This window comes from Melopsittacus undulatus, chromosome 1 (genome assembly GCF_012275295.1).
Source record: "Melopsittacus undulatus isolate bMelUnd1 chromosome 1, bMelUnd1.mat.Z, whole genome shotgun sequence".
NCBI classification, from domain to species: domain Eukaryota; kingdom Metazoa; phylum Chordata; class Aves; order Psittaciformes; family Psittaculidae; genus Melopsittacus; species Melopsittacus undulatus.
Window position 1 is genome coordinate 95554193 of NC_047527.1, and position 13601 is coordinate 95567793.

At 38.3% G+C, this 13601-nt stretch overlaps 1 protein-coding gene across 2 annotated transcripts in view; it reads left to right on the top strand.

Moving 5' to 3' along the window:
- Window positions 1-1402: 1402 nt before the first annotated feature.
- The window catches only part of ATP9B (ATPase phospholipid transporting 9B (putative)), a 154645-nt gene continuing 142446 nt past the window's right edge, over window positions 1403-13601 (top strand). For both annotated transcript variants that reach the window (XM_005149860.3, XM_031049651.2), the window contains exon 1: window positions 1403-1517. In XM_005149860.3, coding sequence (XP_005149917.1) covers window positions 1423-1517 — 95 coding nt within the window. In that variant the 5' untranslated portion in view covers window positions 1403-1422. The remainder of the gene's footprint in view (window positions 1518-13601) is intronic.

Below are 13601 nucleotides of genomic sequence, written 5' to 3' on the forward strand. Positions count from 1 at the left end.
TTGTATAAACCCAGTCATTTGTGAAATCTTTCATGAAGCCTTGGGTGACATGGTTTAGTGTGAGGTGTCCCTGCCCATGGCAGGGAGGTTGGAACTAAATGATCTTAAGGTCTTTTCCAACCCTAACTATTCTATGATTCTATGATTATATCATATTTTGAAATTAGGAGGTTTAAGGCATTTTGCAAAATGACTAACTAGTGTACAACTAGAGAGTGAAACATGGCTTCCTACCATACTATGGTTAAGAAATATGAAATCTTCTGTTGGAAAGGTGACCCCAGCAATTTATAGCATTGAAGGGAAGCAAAAATTATCAAGAAAAGCTTTTGCCACCTATCTTTCATTGAATTTTGTGTTTTGCTCTTTGGCCATATTTTGCTGTCATCCTTCAGTGGAATTTTTTTTTTAATAAAAATTTTTCCTTGTAGATCTTTTTTGAGTTTTTATTGGATACTTCTTCTACCTTGAATATCTATTGAGAAAAAAATACATTTTCCTTTTCTCTCCTTTTGTGGAGTCTTCCATATTTGTGATGGTGTAAGGCCTTTTGTTCCCCACAACATCTGATTTCAGAAGAATGTTGAGGGATAGCATCCTAACGTAGGTCTGTGAACACATCTATCTTCTGAACCAGTTTTTGTTCTGCGGTGACTTGTGTATTGATCTTTCCCCTGTGAGGTCCCATAGACAGGTTCATTATCCAGCTTACAGAATGTCTATTTCCATGTGGCAATACCTCTGGCCCACACAAACTGTCTCTTTTTAATGGCAGGGAACAATCATTGTCAATTCACAGTGCTTTAATTTGCTCTTGCTGATCACATGAGTATCCACTGACATCCAGCATGGGTGACAGCTAGTCATTGCCACCCAGGAGATGGAAAGGGACCCTTCCTACAAATTTAAAAAGTAGCAGTCTAACTGAGGAAAACCACTTTGGGGTTTGTCTCCTGCAATTCCCATTCAAACCCTGAACTCTGGGGTTCCTGTGAAATACCCCTGTTCCCCATGCTGCCAGGCCTGCGGATCCCACCCACACAGCCTCTCCATGGCTCACCCGGGTGGTAGTCCAGGAGCTGAAAGATTAAACTTCACCAACCTCAGTGAAGGCTCGGGGAAGCCCACACGGACGCAGCCCCCCGACACCCCAGGCCGATCCCAACTAGTCACCGCTACCAACAACCAACAACCACTCCGCCAGGCACGGCCTCGCTCCCTCCCGCCACCATCCCGTGGCCACGCCCCTTCGCAGTAGCTCCGCCTCCTTGTTTATGCCGAGGCCCCGCCCCGCTGGCGTTTCCTTCCTCCTCAGCTGGAGGTGGCCGTGACGTCAGGGGTCCTGGCCGCACCTCGCGGGCGGCGGGGCGGGAGGAGGAGGGGAAGCGGACTGGCGCACGGCGGAGGGGGGGCGCCCCCAAGATGGCGGACCACATCCCGCTGCACCCGGTTCCGCGTAGCACCCAGCGGAGAGCGGCCTATTACACAAGCGCCGCCACGGCGCAGAGGCACAACAGGTACGGGCAGGGGCGGTGCAGAACGGCTGCTTTTCCTTCTTCCCTCCTCCCCGCATCTCTAAGGGCGGGCGGGGCGATGTTTGCCTCTCACAGCCCCGTGGCCCTGTGGTACTCCAGGACTGCCTGCCCGGTCCGTGGGGAGGGTGGAAAGGGGTAACGGCCCCCCTGTAGGGCCGAGAAGGGGGATGCCGGTAGCCTGTTCCTCTTCCAGGCCTCGGCGGACATGGACGCCCCCGTAGGGGAGGGCGTCCCGCTCTTCCCTTCGCTCGGCGGTGGGGTCGGGTTGTGGCGGCGGGCGGTGCCGCAGGGCCCCGCGGGAGGATGCGCAGGGCGCCCTCCGCCCCGTCGCTCCCGGCGCCGGACCCACTCCCGTAGGTGCGGCCTTCGTTTCCCCGGCCCCGTGGGGTGCCGCAGACAGTGCTGCGCTACTCGGGTCTCTTGGCAGTAGTTCACTTAGGAGCGGGATGCCCGCGTTGGTTGAGCTATTCGGGCGTCGTTAGTAAGCATGCTGGCAGGTAGTTACTGTGTATTAGCACGGAAGACATACTAGAATGTAAAAAAATAACTTCAAATTTCTTGAAATACACTATATTGGGGGCTAAGCAATTTGAGGAAGCAAGCTTAAAGGTCTGCTATCAAATGAAGTTTTGCGGCAAAGATTGACTGTTTGCTTCCCGTTATTCGGAATAATTTTTAGATATGTTGTTGTGAGCAGCACTCTTACAGTGGAGGGTATGATTACAGTTAGTTGTTGAGGTTTTTTTACTCTTGTTTTTTGTAGAACGCTGTGGACGCAAGGACTAGAAGGAGCAGTTGTAGGATCTCAAGTAAACAGACTTTCTAAAAAGAGTAGTTAGTGATGTTGTTCTAATTCAAATGGGGTGGTAAATCTCTTTCATCAGTAAAATGTATTTAGTTCTACTTCCAAATGGAATAGCTAGCGGAAAAGGTAGTTTAAAGCTGTGCAAAATAGGTTTGGCTTTAAATACATTATATTTAATTTTAAACTGGATAAAAATACTTTTTAGTGAACACTAACAAGCTTGTAGGACAGTCTGCCATAGTAGTTTTCCTCATTCTGCAAGTACTTGAATGGCTAAAAATTTGTAACATGTTTGTCCTCTGTTTTGAGGTAGGGCATCATTGTCATCATTTGTTCCTCAGAGACCTAAAGCAGGGGAAAGCTCTTGCTGGAGTCTGTAAGCCTCTCAGTAGGTGATGCGCTTTGGAAGAATAAGGGGAAGAGTAAAATTATGTAGGCAAAAACTTAATGCAAACTGTAAAGGCTGGTTCTGTTTGAAGGTTACCTAGGAGTGTTTTGGTGATTGGAAAAATGCTTTAGGTGCGATGGGCTAAGTTCATAAATCAGATGGATACACAGGTTTATTGAAGGTATGTTTGCAGGCAACAATTATGGTTATTAATGCTTATATATGTTTATTATGCTTACACCTGGCTTTGTAAGCAGATTTGTCAAGCTGTAAGATCTAGCAGGAAACTACCGATTCATTATGGATCTGCTTCTTCCCCTCTGTCTTGTTTGACCAACATAACTCTCCAGGGTTGTGGGTTAAATTCTTTCTAGTTCAGATTACATCTTCAGAATTATGATTTTACATAATTATGTATTTCTCAAGTGTTGATGATACATAGAATCATAGAATAGTCAAGGTCGAAAAGGACCTTAAGAAGATACAGCTCCAACCCCCCTGCCATGGGCAGGGACACCACATTACCCAAGAGTCTATCCAGCCTGACCTTGAACACTGCCATGGATGGAGATATTTAGCTTGCTGATCCTCCACACAAATGATTATCTGTTATTTCCATTATTTATGTTCAACTACTTGTATGTTTATAAAGCATTTAAAAGTTGACAGGCATGTTTATTATGTTTCTTTATTTTGAACACTTCATGAAATAAACTTTTTTCTGCTTTGAGAATGAGAATTACATACACTAACTACTCACTGTAATGCTTTATATTTTATTAAGGCAAGTTGAGTAGGTTGGTCATTCTGCTTCAAAAATACCATGCCCTGGATTTGTTGAGTGCACCTGTTGGATACTATGTTTTATATATACTAACCCTATATATATATATACTATATATACTATATATATATACACTACATATACTATATATATACACACTATACTATATATATATACTATATATACTATATATATATACTATATATATACTATGTTTTACTATGTTTACTATGGTTTACTATGTATACTAGGTATACTATGTATACTAGGTTTACTATGGATCTCTAACCAAGGTATGGGAATGCTTCTGTAGATTCTACCACTGGTGTCTTCTGTAAGGTCGGAGAGGAAATGTAGCAGTGCAGGTAGTTGAACTACAACTCTTAAGTCTTACAACTCTAACCTTGTGATTGAACTATAACTCCTGTGTCTTTATGAATGATTCATCCTGCTTTTCTAATATTTATCTTCAGCGCAGATTTTGAAGAAGCCTTGCATTCCTGTGGAAATTGCAGCAAAGGTCCTGATGTTGCAGATACTTAACATGAGTGTTGAAGGCACTGATATGCAGAAAGTTATTACATGTATTTAGACGTGCAGATTCAATTCATACTTCCAAGGATGTCTAGAAATAATCACAGATTAAAATATTACAGACTTGGTATCTCAGATTTCATCCAATACTGTGGTTTCTGGACCCTCAAGAGTCTTTGACTTGCTGTGTTTTATGTCTTCAGTGAAGAATTTACAGTCTTTTGAAAGTGTTATACACAGATCCTTAACTTTAGTGTGTTAGTGTTTTTTAACTCGAATTGATTGCCTTTGTATTGTGCTGCATCAGTTAATACAATTCATTGGTTGTAAACTTTAGGGTCCTTAAAGCTAACTTGTAAGATGACTTCTTTTGCCCAAGCTAGGCGGTCTGTAGGAGTCTTTGCCAGTGTAGCTGTAGTTTGCTTTGCAGTGAGGACAAAGACTTTCTCATTCGGTGTTTTTTCTTACTGTGCTTTGTGCTTTTGAGATTATTTTGACAGACTGATAGCACATTATTTAAAAGCTGGTATATGTTTTTCCTGCACACCTAAAGAAACTTAGATGATAGATACCTGAGATTGTACATTTCTGCATGAAGTTTTCGCTGTTTAAGAGCCATGAAATGTCCCTTCATGTACTTCATGTATAAACATGGCAAGATTAATGTGTTTTATATATTCACTTTGTATACATTAAGGCCTGTTAAAATTTTTTTAAAATACATATTAAATTTTATCTATGATTTAATGAACATATGCATCTTTTTTATTTTCTGTGTTTAAGAGCAATTTATTTTTGCAGTAGAAATCCATGTTTTATATCTTCTGCCTTCTGCTACCTCAGAGGGCTAGAGAACTGGGTTTGTGCTACTTCTAAAAACTAGGGAAGTCTGTCTTGAAGCAAAAGGTTGTTTATCTTCAAATTAGTAAAAAAAAACCCCTCCTGTTGAGTATATTCAGCTTGGATAATTGTAGAAAGCTTGGAATGATTTGTTCAGCGCTTGTTTTAGTACTTTGTCCATCACCATGAAGGATCTGTTATCTAGAGGAAAAATTGCTGCTGCTTTTTGTTTATATTGTGAAGGGAAAAGAGGACCAGAGAACATCCAGGATCACCTTAAATGTGCAGTGAGACTTAACACACTTGTTTTCATGTTAGACTTGTATTTGTCATCATCAGCTCCAGAGTAATCAGCCGCTAAACACAGAAGTAAGTTAGCTGTGCTGTGCTTATGTTGTCATGTGAAATTGATGGAAGGAAAATGTGAAGCTGGTGGAATTACAAAGCTGATTAGAAGTTATATGATGGTCAGCCTTTATTTATGCATAATCAAGGTATCTGTTTTTTTTTTTTTTTTCTGCTGTCCTGCACTTCCTGTTGCCAGTACATGCTCGTATTTGGCGTAATAGGGCTGAGTTGTGAGGTGCTGGGACTCCTTGGCTAGTATCAAAAAATCAGGTTTTACTAGTTGTGTCTAATATTACATACGTTCAGTTGCACTCCAGGTATTCAGAAAGGTGATGTCATGAAGTACACTCACTGAAAGGAATCCTCTTGCATGGTTATTCACAGTATGGGTCACAGTAGCGTACTTACAAATGACCACACTAGATAGATAGGTGATTGCAATATGACAAGTTGTAGAACAGATCAGCTATTCATCCTTGTCTCTGTGGTTTGCTTACTGATAAAGCAACTCTGTATTAAAGCAACTGGCTGTAATGTTATTTTTGAGTTCTTGTAGGTCATTAGTGAAAGAAGAAAATTGCATAAGAAGGGAAAAAGAATAAAATAAGAGGATGTGTCCTTTGTCCAGGTAAATGCAGGATGCTTGTTGCTTGACAACTGGTGGATTGTTGCTTGTTTCCAGGCAAAATGGAATGGAAGTCTTCAGAACTCAGTTTACTGAAAATTTACATGATTCCCTGATAGAGATGTTAAGCAAATTTTCGATTTACGTAGAAAGTAAGATGATTTAATATAGTATTACTGTTCTGATGCTTTTAATTTTAATAGAACCTGTTCCCAGAAGTCCTTCTGGTTACGGTTTCTCAAGGTGTTTGGCTAGGTTTCACACTGACCCACCAAAACCGAGACACATAGAAATGTCAGTGAATAATACTAGATGCATGTACAGTGATCTGTTTAATTTCTGGCATTGTCTGAAGTGAGTTTTATTCAAATAGTTTGTTACCTAGTGCCTGCTTTCAGTTCTCTTAGAAGCACATGTTCTAGTTCAGAACTACAGGGGGATTTTCATAGTTCAGATGTTATTCTTCATATTCCACTGGCAAACTATATACCAGTTTTTTTAGATTAAGTGTATCGTCTAAGAATAAAACTATAATAGGACCTAACATTTCTTGTAGAATGCTATTTACAGAAAGCTCATAACTTCATTGTAATTGTAGATCTGTAAAGTCTTGCAAAATGTCCATAATGTTTCAAAACCCAGACATTTATACGTATCAGCAGAGTTTAGCTGTTGCATGGGTTGTATGCAGTTATACTTCCAATTTCTTTCAGTTTTTCTGAAGTGGTGTGATTACTGTGAATCCCTTTCCCTGGGTACTACTGTATGTTTAGAACAAAAGTTCTTACAATATTCGGGCATAGTTTTACAGATTTCATTTTAATCTGTTTTTCTCCCCCACACCTGTTAATTGAACAGCTCTACATATTTCATTCTGAAAGAGTTTGAAAATGACAGATGAATCTGATGGATTGACAATATTAGCATTAACTTGAATTTTAATATAGTTTCTGTGATAAAGCATGCTGAAGATGGAACTAAACTTACTTCTGAACATCTGTTGCAAAGTGACAGTAATTTCTTCAAGTATCTGTTGGTTGACCAGAGCAATAAATTGTTTAGTCCAGAAACATAAGCTGTAAATATTTGTTTGTTTGTTGGTTTTTTTTTTGTAGAAATAATATTGTTAATGCTGTTAGTATGACCATATGGTATATACTTACAGAAATTTATGAAAGTTAAGCAACTGCGAGTGTGCAGTAGTGGATACTGCTTGTTAATTGTCTGCATGTGTACTGGCACTTGCTCATAGAGCTGGTAACATCCTGGTTCCTAGGAACTCTGATTTAAACAAAGCATCAAGTCTTTTGTTTTTTTTTCCTCTGACATATGCATGCAGAACTGTCAACTAAGTGGATGTGCCATTGCAGATTAGTCTAGCCTGCTTCTATGTAGGGCAGAAATTTTCTTTGCTGGAGGTAACAGCTCAAAGTGAGATATATTGGTAGCTACCGTGATACCAAAACCTACAAATGTTACAGGTTCAGCCAGTACTTGCTAGAAGTGTTGTAAAACTCTGAACAGCCAAAAGTGGTATTCTGGTAAGTTTTTTACATTACAGCAACTAATAGATAGATGTTGAATTACATTCTAGCTACTAATAGATAGATGTTGAAGTGTATTGCAAATTAGAATGCATTAAAATAGCTGTAGGTTATGCTATCAATATTCAAATATTCATTCAAATACACTCTCTTTTGTTTTAGTATAAGGAGAAAAGGATCAAATGTTGTGCAAAGAAATCTCCGTAGAATTGTAGTTAGAATTGTCTGTACTGTTACGCTGTTCTTACCAGGTACATTAGTCAAGTATGTGCTTTTCTCCTTTCTACAGGAGAGCTGTTGCCCTGTTTTGCAATTTCCTTGTTTTACTGACTTCACCTGAAATTCAAAGTGTCTCTTGAAAATCAAAACTTCTCTTTTCAGTAATAGAAGTAATAAAAATTGATGTAACTGTGTTGCAGGACCTACTGTCCTTTGTTATTACTGTCTCCTGAATTGAATCTCTGTCCCAAGCCACACTGTTATTGTTTGGAACTGTGTCCCTGAGTAAGTTTTAGGCTGAATCTGAATCTCTTAATTCTCATTCTTCCAGCAGAGTTGTTTGTGTGGCACCTTTGTACTTAGGATGTTGTATTTGTGTAGCAGTAGTTGAGTGTATGTTTTCAAGACTCTCTCAAGTTATGAAGTACCACTAGTTTTTAGAAAGAAGTTAGCAGTGAATTTGTTTTGAAAACCTTCTTCTCAGTTGTATGCTCTATGCCCATTGTTCACATATATTAACATGCCTGGATTGTGTGTTGCTTTGCTTGCTGAAGACTGTATTCATAGGTTAATCCTGCTTGTTGGGACTGGCATATGATTTAGGATAGGTGTAGATTCCGCCATTTTTGCCTGGGACAAAAGTCAAAGTAGTTTGATAAATTGAACGTTTGAAAAATAGCCTTGCCATATGTTAATGTTTTCAGAGCTTTTATGCCATGTGTGGTGTCATTGTTATTTTAGTTTCTGTGGCTTTTGCTTTTCAGAGCAATGTTAGATTTAAGCATGCGGGTAACTATATTATGTGCATATAGAGCTGCTCACAAAAGCAACTGTAAAATATTTTTATGTACAATGACGCTTTCACTGGTGTCATACCCGAGAAGTAGTTTGTAATATTTTGCAGACATTCATTTCCAGGACACAAGAACCTTAAGTGATTTTAGTAGTTAATTTCAGTTTTTCAGCTTGAAATTGCTTAGGACTCCGGTAGCTACTCTGATATGAAGAATTTTGATTAGGCAAAAAAAAACATTTGAGAACTTCAAATCGCTATTTCAGATGATGCTATGTATTGCAGTGAATGCTTGTGCAGTAGAATAAACTCTGTAAATGTGTTTCTAAGGTTGTTCATGTTTAAGCTATTGTTTTTCCATTGCTTCCTGGTTTATATCTTGTATCTAAATACAGTGATTTGTGTTGCTTGGGCAGGGCATTTGGATTGCTAAGAAGAGGGAGAGAAAACAATTGATTAGGCTACAATGTCAATAACAATATCCAGTGACAGTGATAAAATGGCCCTGTTGTTGTGATCAATGACATACCCTACTAATTAAAAATAGGGTTCTGGGGAATGTAGATGATGTTTCCTCAGGTTTTGCTGTGTATTTAGGTATTTCTAGTACCTGTTTGTTAAATACAGAGACTCACTCATCTTGTCATGGGTTGAAAAAGATCTTATATTAGGATATGCATAGTGCTCAGCAAGGTAAGCAAAGGGGAATTAGAAATTCATGAAGGCTTCATTATGCACATGATCTGAATTTGCTTTATCTGTATACAGCTCTGGTAAGGAAGTGTGAGGAGAGAGAAGGCAAATAGCATTCAGAAAATATATGTGTCTGGTAGAATCTCAAACTTTAGTACGTCTGGTTCAAGCAGTCTTTTATAAGCTCCTGAGAAAAGGGAGCTGCCTTGGTAATAACTGTGTAGTCTGCTTGTAGACCTTTACCTCAACAGATGTAAGGGATTTTTCCCCTTAGTTCTACATGGTAGACGCTGCCAGCTTTTTTGTTTTGTTTTTATAACAACTGTTGGAATACTGTAGTTAGTGTCAGTTTCCATGTAGCTGTCCTGGACACACCTGTCCCTGAAAATTTGAAATATGGAGTAGTTTCTGTGTGTGTGTTTTTGTGTTGTGAATGGTTTTAGTTTTTGTTTGGGGGGGGAGTGTTGGTTGGTTTTTTTTTGTTTTTGTTGTTTCCTTTATTTATTTATTTATTTATTAGGCCAGGATGTGGATTTAGAGATTTACCAAGTAATACCGATTAGGGGTGCACTTGGATTAGAGGCACAACTAAAGCTAAATAGGAAGAAATAGTGGCAAGCTCTAACCAATTCTAAAAACATCTGAAATAGTTTTTCTATGTTTTGGAGGAAAAGGCTGAAGGAAATTACTTAAATTTTATGCTCTTACCTGAGGAAGCCTTTCCTGTTTTCTGTTTCTGTTGTATTCTAGGAACAGCATCGTTCTCTGTAGTTTAACTGAATTTACTGCTCTGTGAAGCATAGAGGTGTTTGAAATTAGAAGGAAGAAGTAACTTAAAATCTTTAGAAATGCAGAAGAATATTTGAAAAAAAAGTATTTTGATTTTTCTCAGGTAGCTTCTAAGGCAATTTGTTTTACGGAGACACTGTATATTTGAATAAGAGGGGCAGTTTCATGAAGATAAATTGTATACCTATAAGCATAGTTATGGATGAACATACATTCTTAATTTTTTCCCACTGCTGTGCAGAGTTTCCTGGGTTTTTTTTTCTTTGTCACAGGGCAGGATCTGAACAGTTAACATCAGTGATACGGTTAGCCTACAGTAGTTGCTGGTAGTTTGTCTTTTAAGAGACAATTCTTGCTCTTTATATAAATATGTGTGTCCCTGTCTTCATTATTCTTTCTTCTGCATCTCTGCAATTCGTCAGTCTCCTTCTTTATCCTCAGACTGGGAAGGTGTTCATCTGGATTACCCCTTGAAAAAATTGCTGGAGGTAGGGCAGAATATGGCTGAGACAGATTGTGTTTACTCCCTCTGTCTTTTCTCTAATCATGACCAGAAGCAGAGGGAGTTCTGAGGCTGGCAGCAGCCACTGAGCAAGTCACCAGTGCTTGGTGGTATGGAACATGGTCATAGTCACTAATTGGTCTTAGCTTTTTTGCTCTGATCCTTGGCTGCAACTTTTTCCACTGCTGCCTGTCTTCAGTGCTGCTCTGCATTCCGCAGTTGTGTCCTATGTCTGATTCCTGTGTAGACTTGTGGCCACATATTCTTTTTCTTTCCCTCACTAGGTCTGAGAAATACTGCTTTAGGACATTGGCTTTGTTTTTACTTCTTATGAATCATAGTATATATAGTGCAAGAGGTAAGTGACAAGGAAACAGTATTCAGTGTCTGACACAGTGTTTCTATCTTACTGTGTTTTTTTTTTTAGTAGGCAGATAGAAAATCTATAATAGATACTGCTTAGATACTTAGATCATAGATACTACTGCTTGTCAAATGAGTAAAACCAGAAAAGACTTGCAGTCATGATTGCCTCATTACTTGCATCTTGCTGCAGCCTTGATAATTGCTCTTTTAGAACAATGGAAAGCTGGCAGAAAATACAGAAATAATTGCAGATGTAAATAGTAATTATTTACTATAAATTTGTTAATAAATTTACTGATAGTAATAATTATAATAAAGGATATAAATTAATTCAAATGGTTTCCATTAGCAGTTGTGGCACCCATGGAACTCTGCCACTGCATCTACTCTGGCAAACAGCCATCAAAGTGGAATAATGTAGGTATAGGTGACTTGAGGCATCATTTTCACAGCAGATGTTTATATCAAAATTTCATTTAAAAGTATTTATTGTACATGGTTTCCTTTCACTTAAATCTCTTAAAATTATATTCCTGATAGCCATCAGATTTTGTTGAAAGTTGTTTAATATTAATGTTTCTTTTTCCTTAGGAAACCATATTTTTGTCAAGATGGGTGTCTTCATACCTGATTTAGTAGCACTCATGCTGAGAGTTTTGATATCTTCACTCTAGCTTCTTTATTCATGTTGCTTTCAGTGCTTCCCTATTTTAATACAGGTTTCTAGGATTATACTTAATTGATTTGTCACTCAAGGAAAATCAGCACTTCAAGCAATTAAGTGCAGAAAAATACTAGGTAACAAAGACATAAAGATTTTTGTCCTCATCCTAGTTATGAAAAATCCATTATTCATTATCTTATTGTTTTTAAATACTGAAGTACAATTTTCCAACACAATAGCAAAATTGCTTTTGAAACAGAATAAATTGCTTGCCAGTTCAGAGGCTGTATTTTGAAGTCAGGATTACTAAACATGATGGTGCTTATGCTCATTATCTTCACTACTTGGTGAAGTTCCATGTTTAAAAGTACGAACCCAGATACTGATTGGGGAGGGGTGGAAGTTGTTTATAATATAATGGCAAAAAAAAAACCCTTAAAGGACATCAATATACTCTGCAAATCTTACCAGATTAACAAGAGTAGATTTAAATACTTTCCATGTCTGTGACCATGGTTGTCAGCCAAGTCTCTCTCCTGTAGTTGTCTTGCATTAGCATGTTCTTTCAAGACAGACTTTAACCATGTTTGCTGTATTACCTTTGTAAAATATTATTTTCTGAATCAAACACTTCTTAACTTTATACAGAAATAAAAGGGATCTTTTACTTTGTAGTATCTTGCTTTATACTCCAGTACAGCTAGCAGATTGTGATTTCACTGGATGGTTTTACAAATATACTGTTGTTTCAGTTTCTAAAAGCAGAACACAATGCAGTGGAAATACCTGTATTAAAACTGTGATAATATAATTTGTAAATGTAACCAGGAGAGATTATAAAAGCATTGAATGTGAATCTGTTTAAACGTAGGCCTGTCTTACTGGAAGTCTTAGCATAAAGTAGTGACTTAGGCTTTTTTCTAAGCAGTGTTTTAAAATTTTCTAGTTTTAAAATTAGTCTAGCCTGAGAGTAATACTATCATTTAGCATAATATGTTAGCCTGTAATAATTTACCTCTTTTGTGAAGAGAATTTTTTGGTATAGTGTTTTTATTTATATTGTTCACTGATAGTAATGGGAATGGAAAACATACTGCCGTATTAAACTAACCATCAGATGTAGCTGTTGCAAACAATATTTGCGAACAATATTCCCATGGTTGGGAAGATCAACCATGTTTTTCATGGTAGTTTTTCTAACTTTTTTAATTTTTATTTTTTTTTATGTTTGGTGGTAAGAATTCTGAAAGCATTTTGCATGCCATATTTTAACATAACTAACTTTCTGGGAACTCAACTTTTACTGAATTCATGCAGTTTTCCGAGTTTGAAACTTTTGTTGTGTTGTCTGCGGTGTGGTTGTGCTTTTGCATCATTTAAAACAGATGAGGATTTTTCTTCACAAGCTGTGACATGTCTAAGGCTCTAATACTCAGTTAACTTGCAGTTGGATGATCAGGGAGTGTGTATTTATCATTATTCTTAGTTATGCATTATTTTATAATCTGGTCTGAACACATTGTTAACATTGCTTAATGATGTCCCATACCAGATGATTCAAAGGAGGTTCAGGAATGAGGGCATCACCTGCCAGCCAAATGAGTGTCTGGCTAATGAGTGGTTAGCCAGTAGTGGGTTTGTTGGTTTTTCTTTGTTTTGATTTGGTTTTTTTTTTTTTTTCTTCTCCTTCCTTGTTAGGTCTTCCTTAGCTGTGTTGATACCAATTTATTACTTAGTCAATGTAAATCTAGGGAAAAGGAAATGGTTTAACATTTTTCTATTGAATATACAGAAAGCAGAGAAAATGAAAATCCCGTAATGGTGCTTTTTCATGCTGTTCCGGTTTTGACTGAGATAGTTATTTTTCTTCCTATTAGCTGGTACAGTGCTGTGTTTTGGCTTTAGTCTGAGAACAATGCTGATAACACACCAGTGTTTTGGTTGTTGCTCAGTAGCACTTACCATGCTCAAGGACTTCTCAGTCTCTTGTGTTCTGTCAGTAAGGAGGGGCACAAAAAACTGGGAGGGAGCAGAGACAGGATACCTGACCCAAACTAGCCAAAGGGGTATTCCATACCACAGTACATCATGCCCAGTATATGAACTGGGGGGTGTCATCTGGAAGGGACTGATTGCTGCGCCGGTTGGGCTGGGTATTGGTCAGTGGGTGGT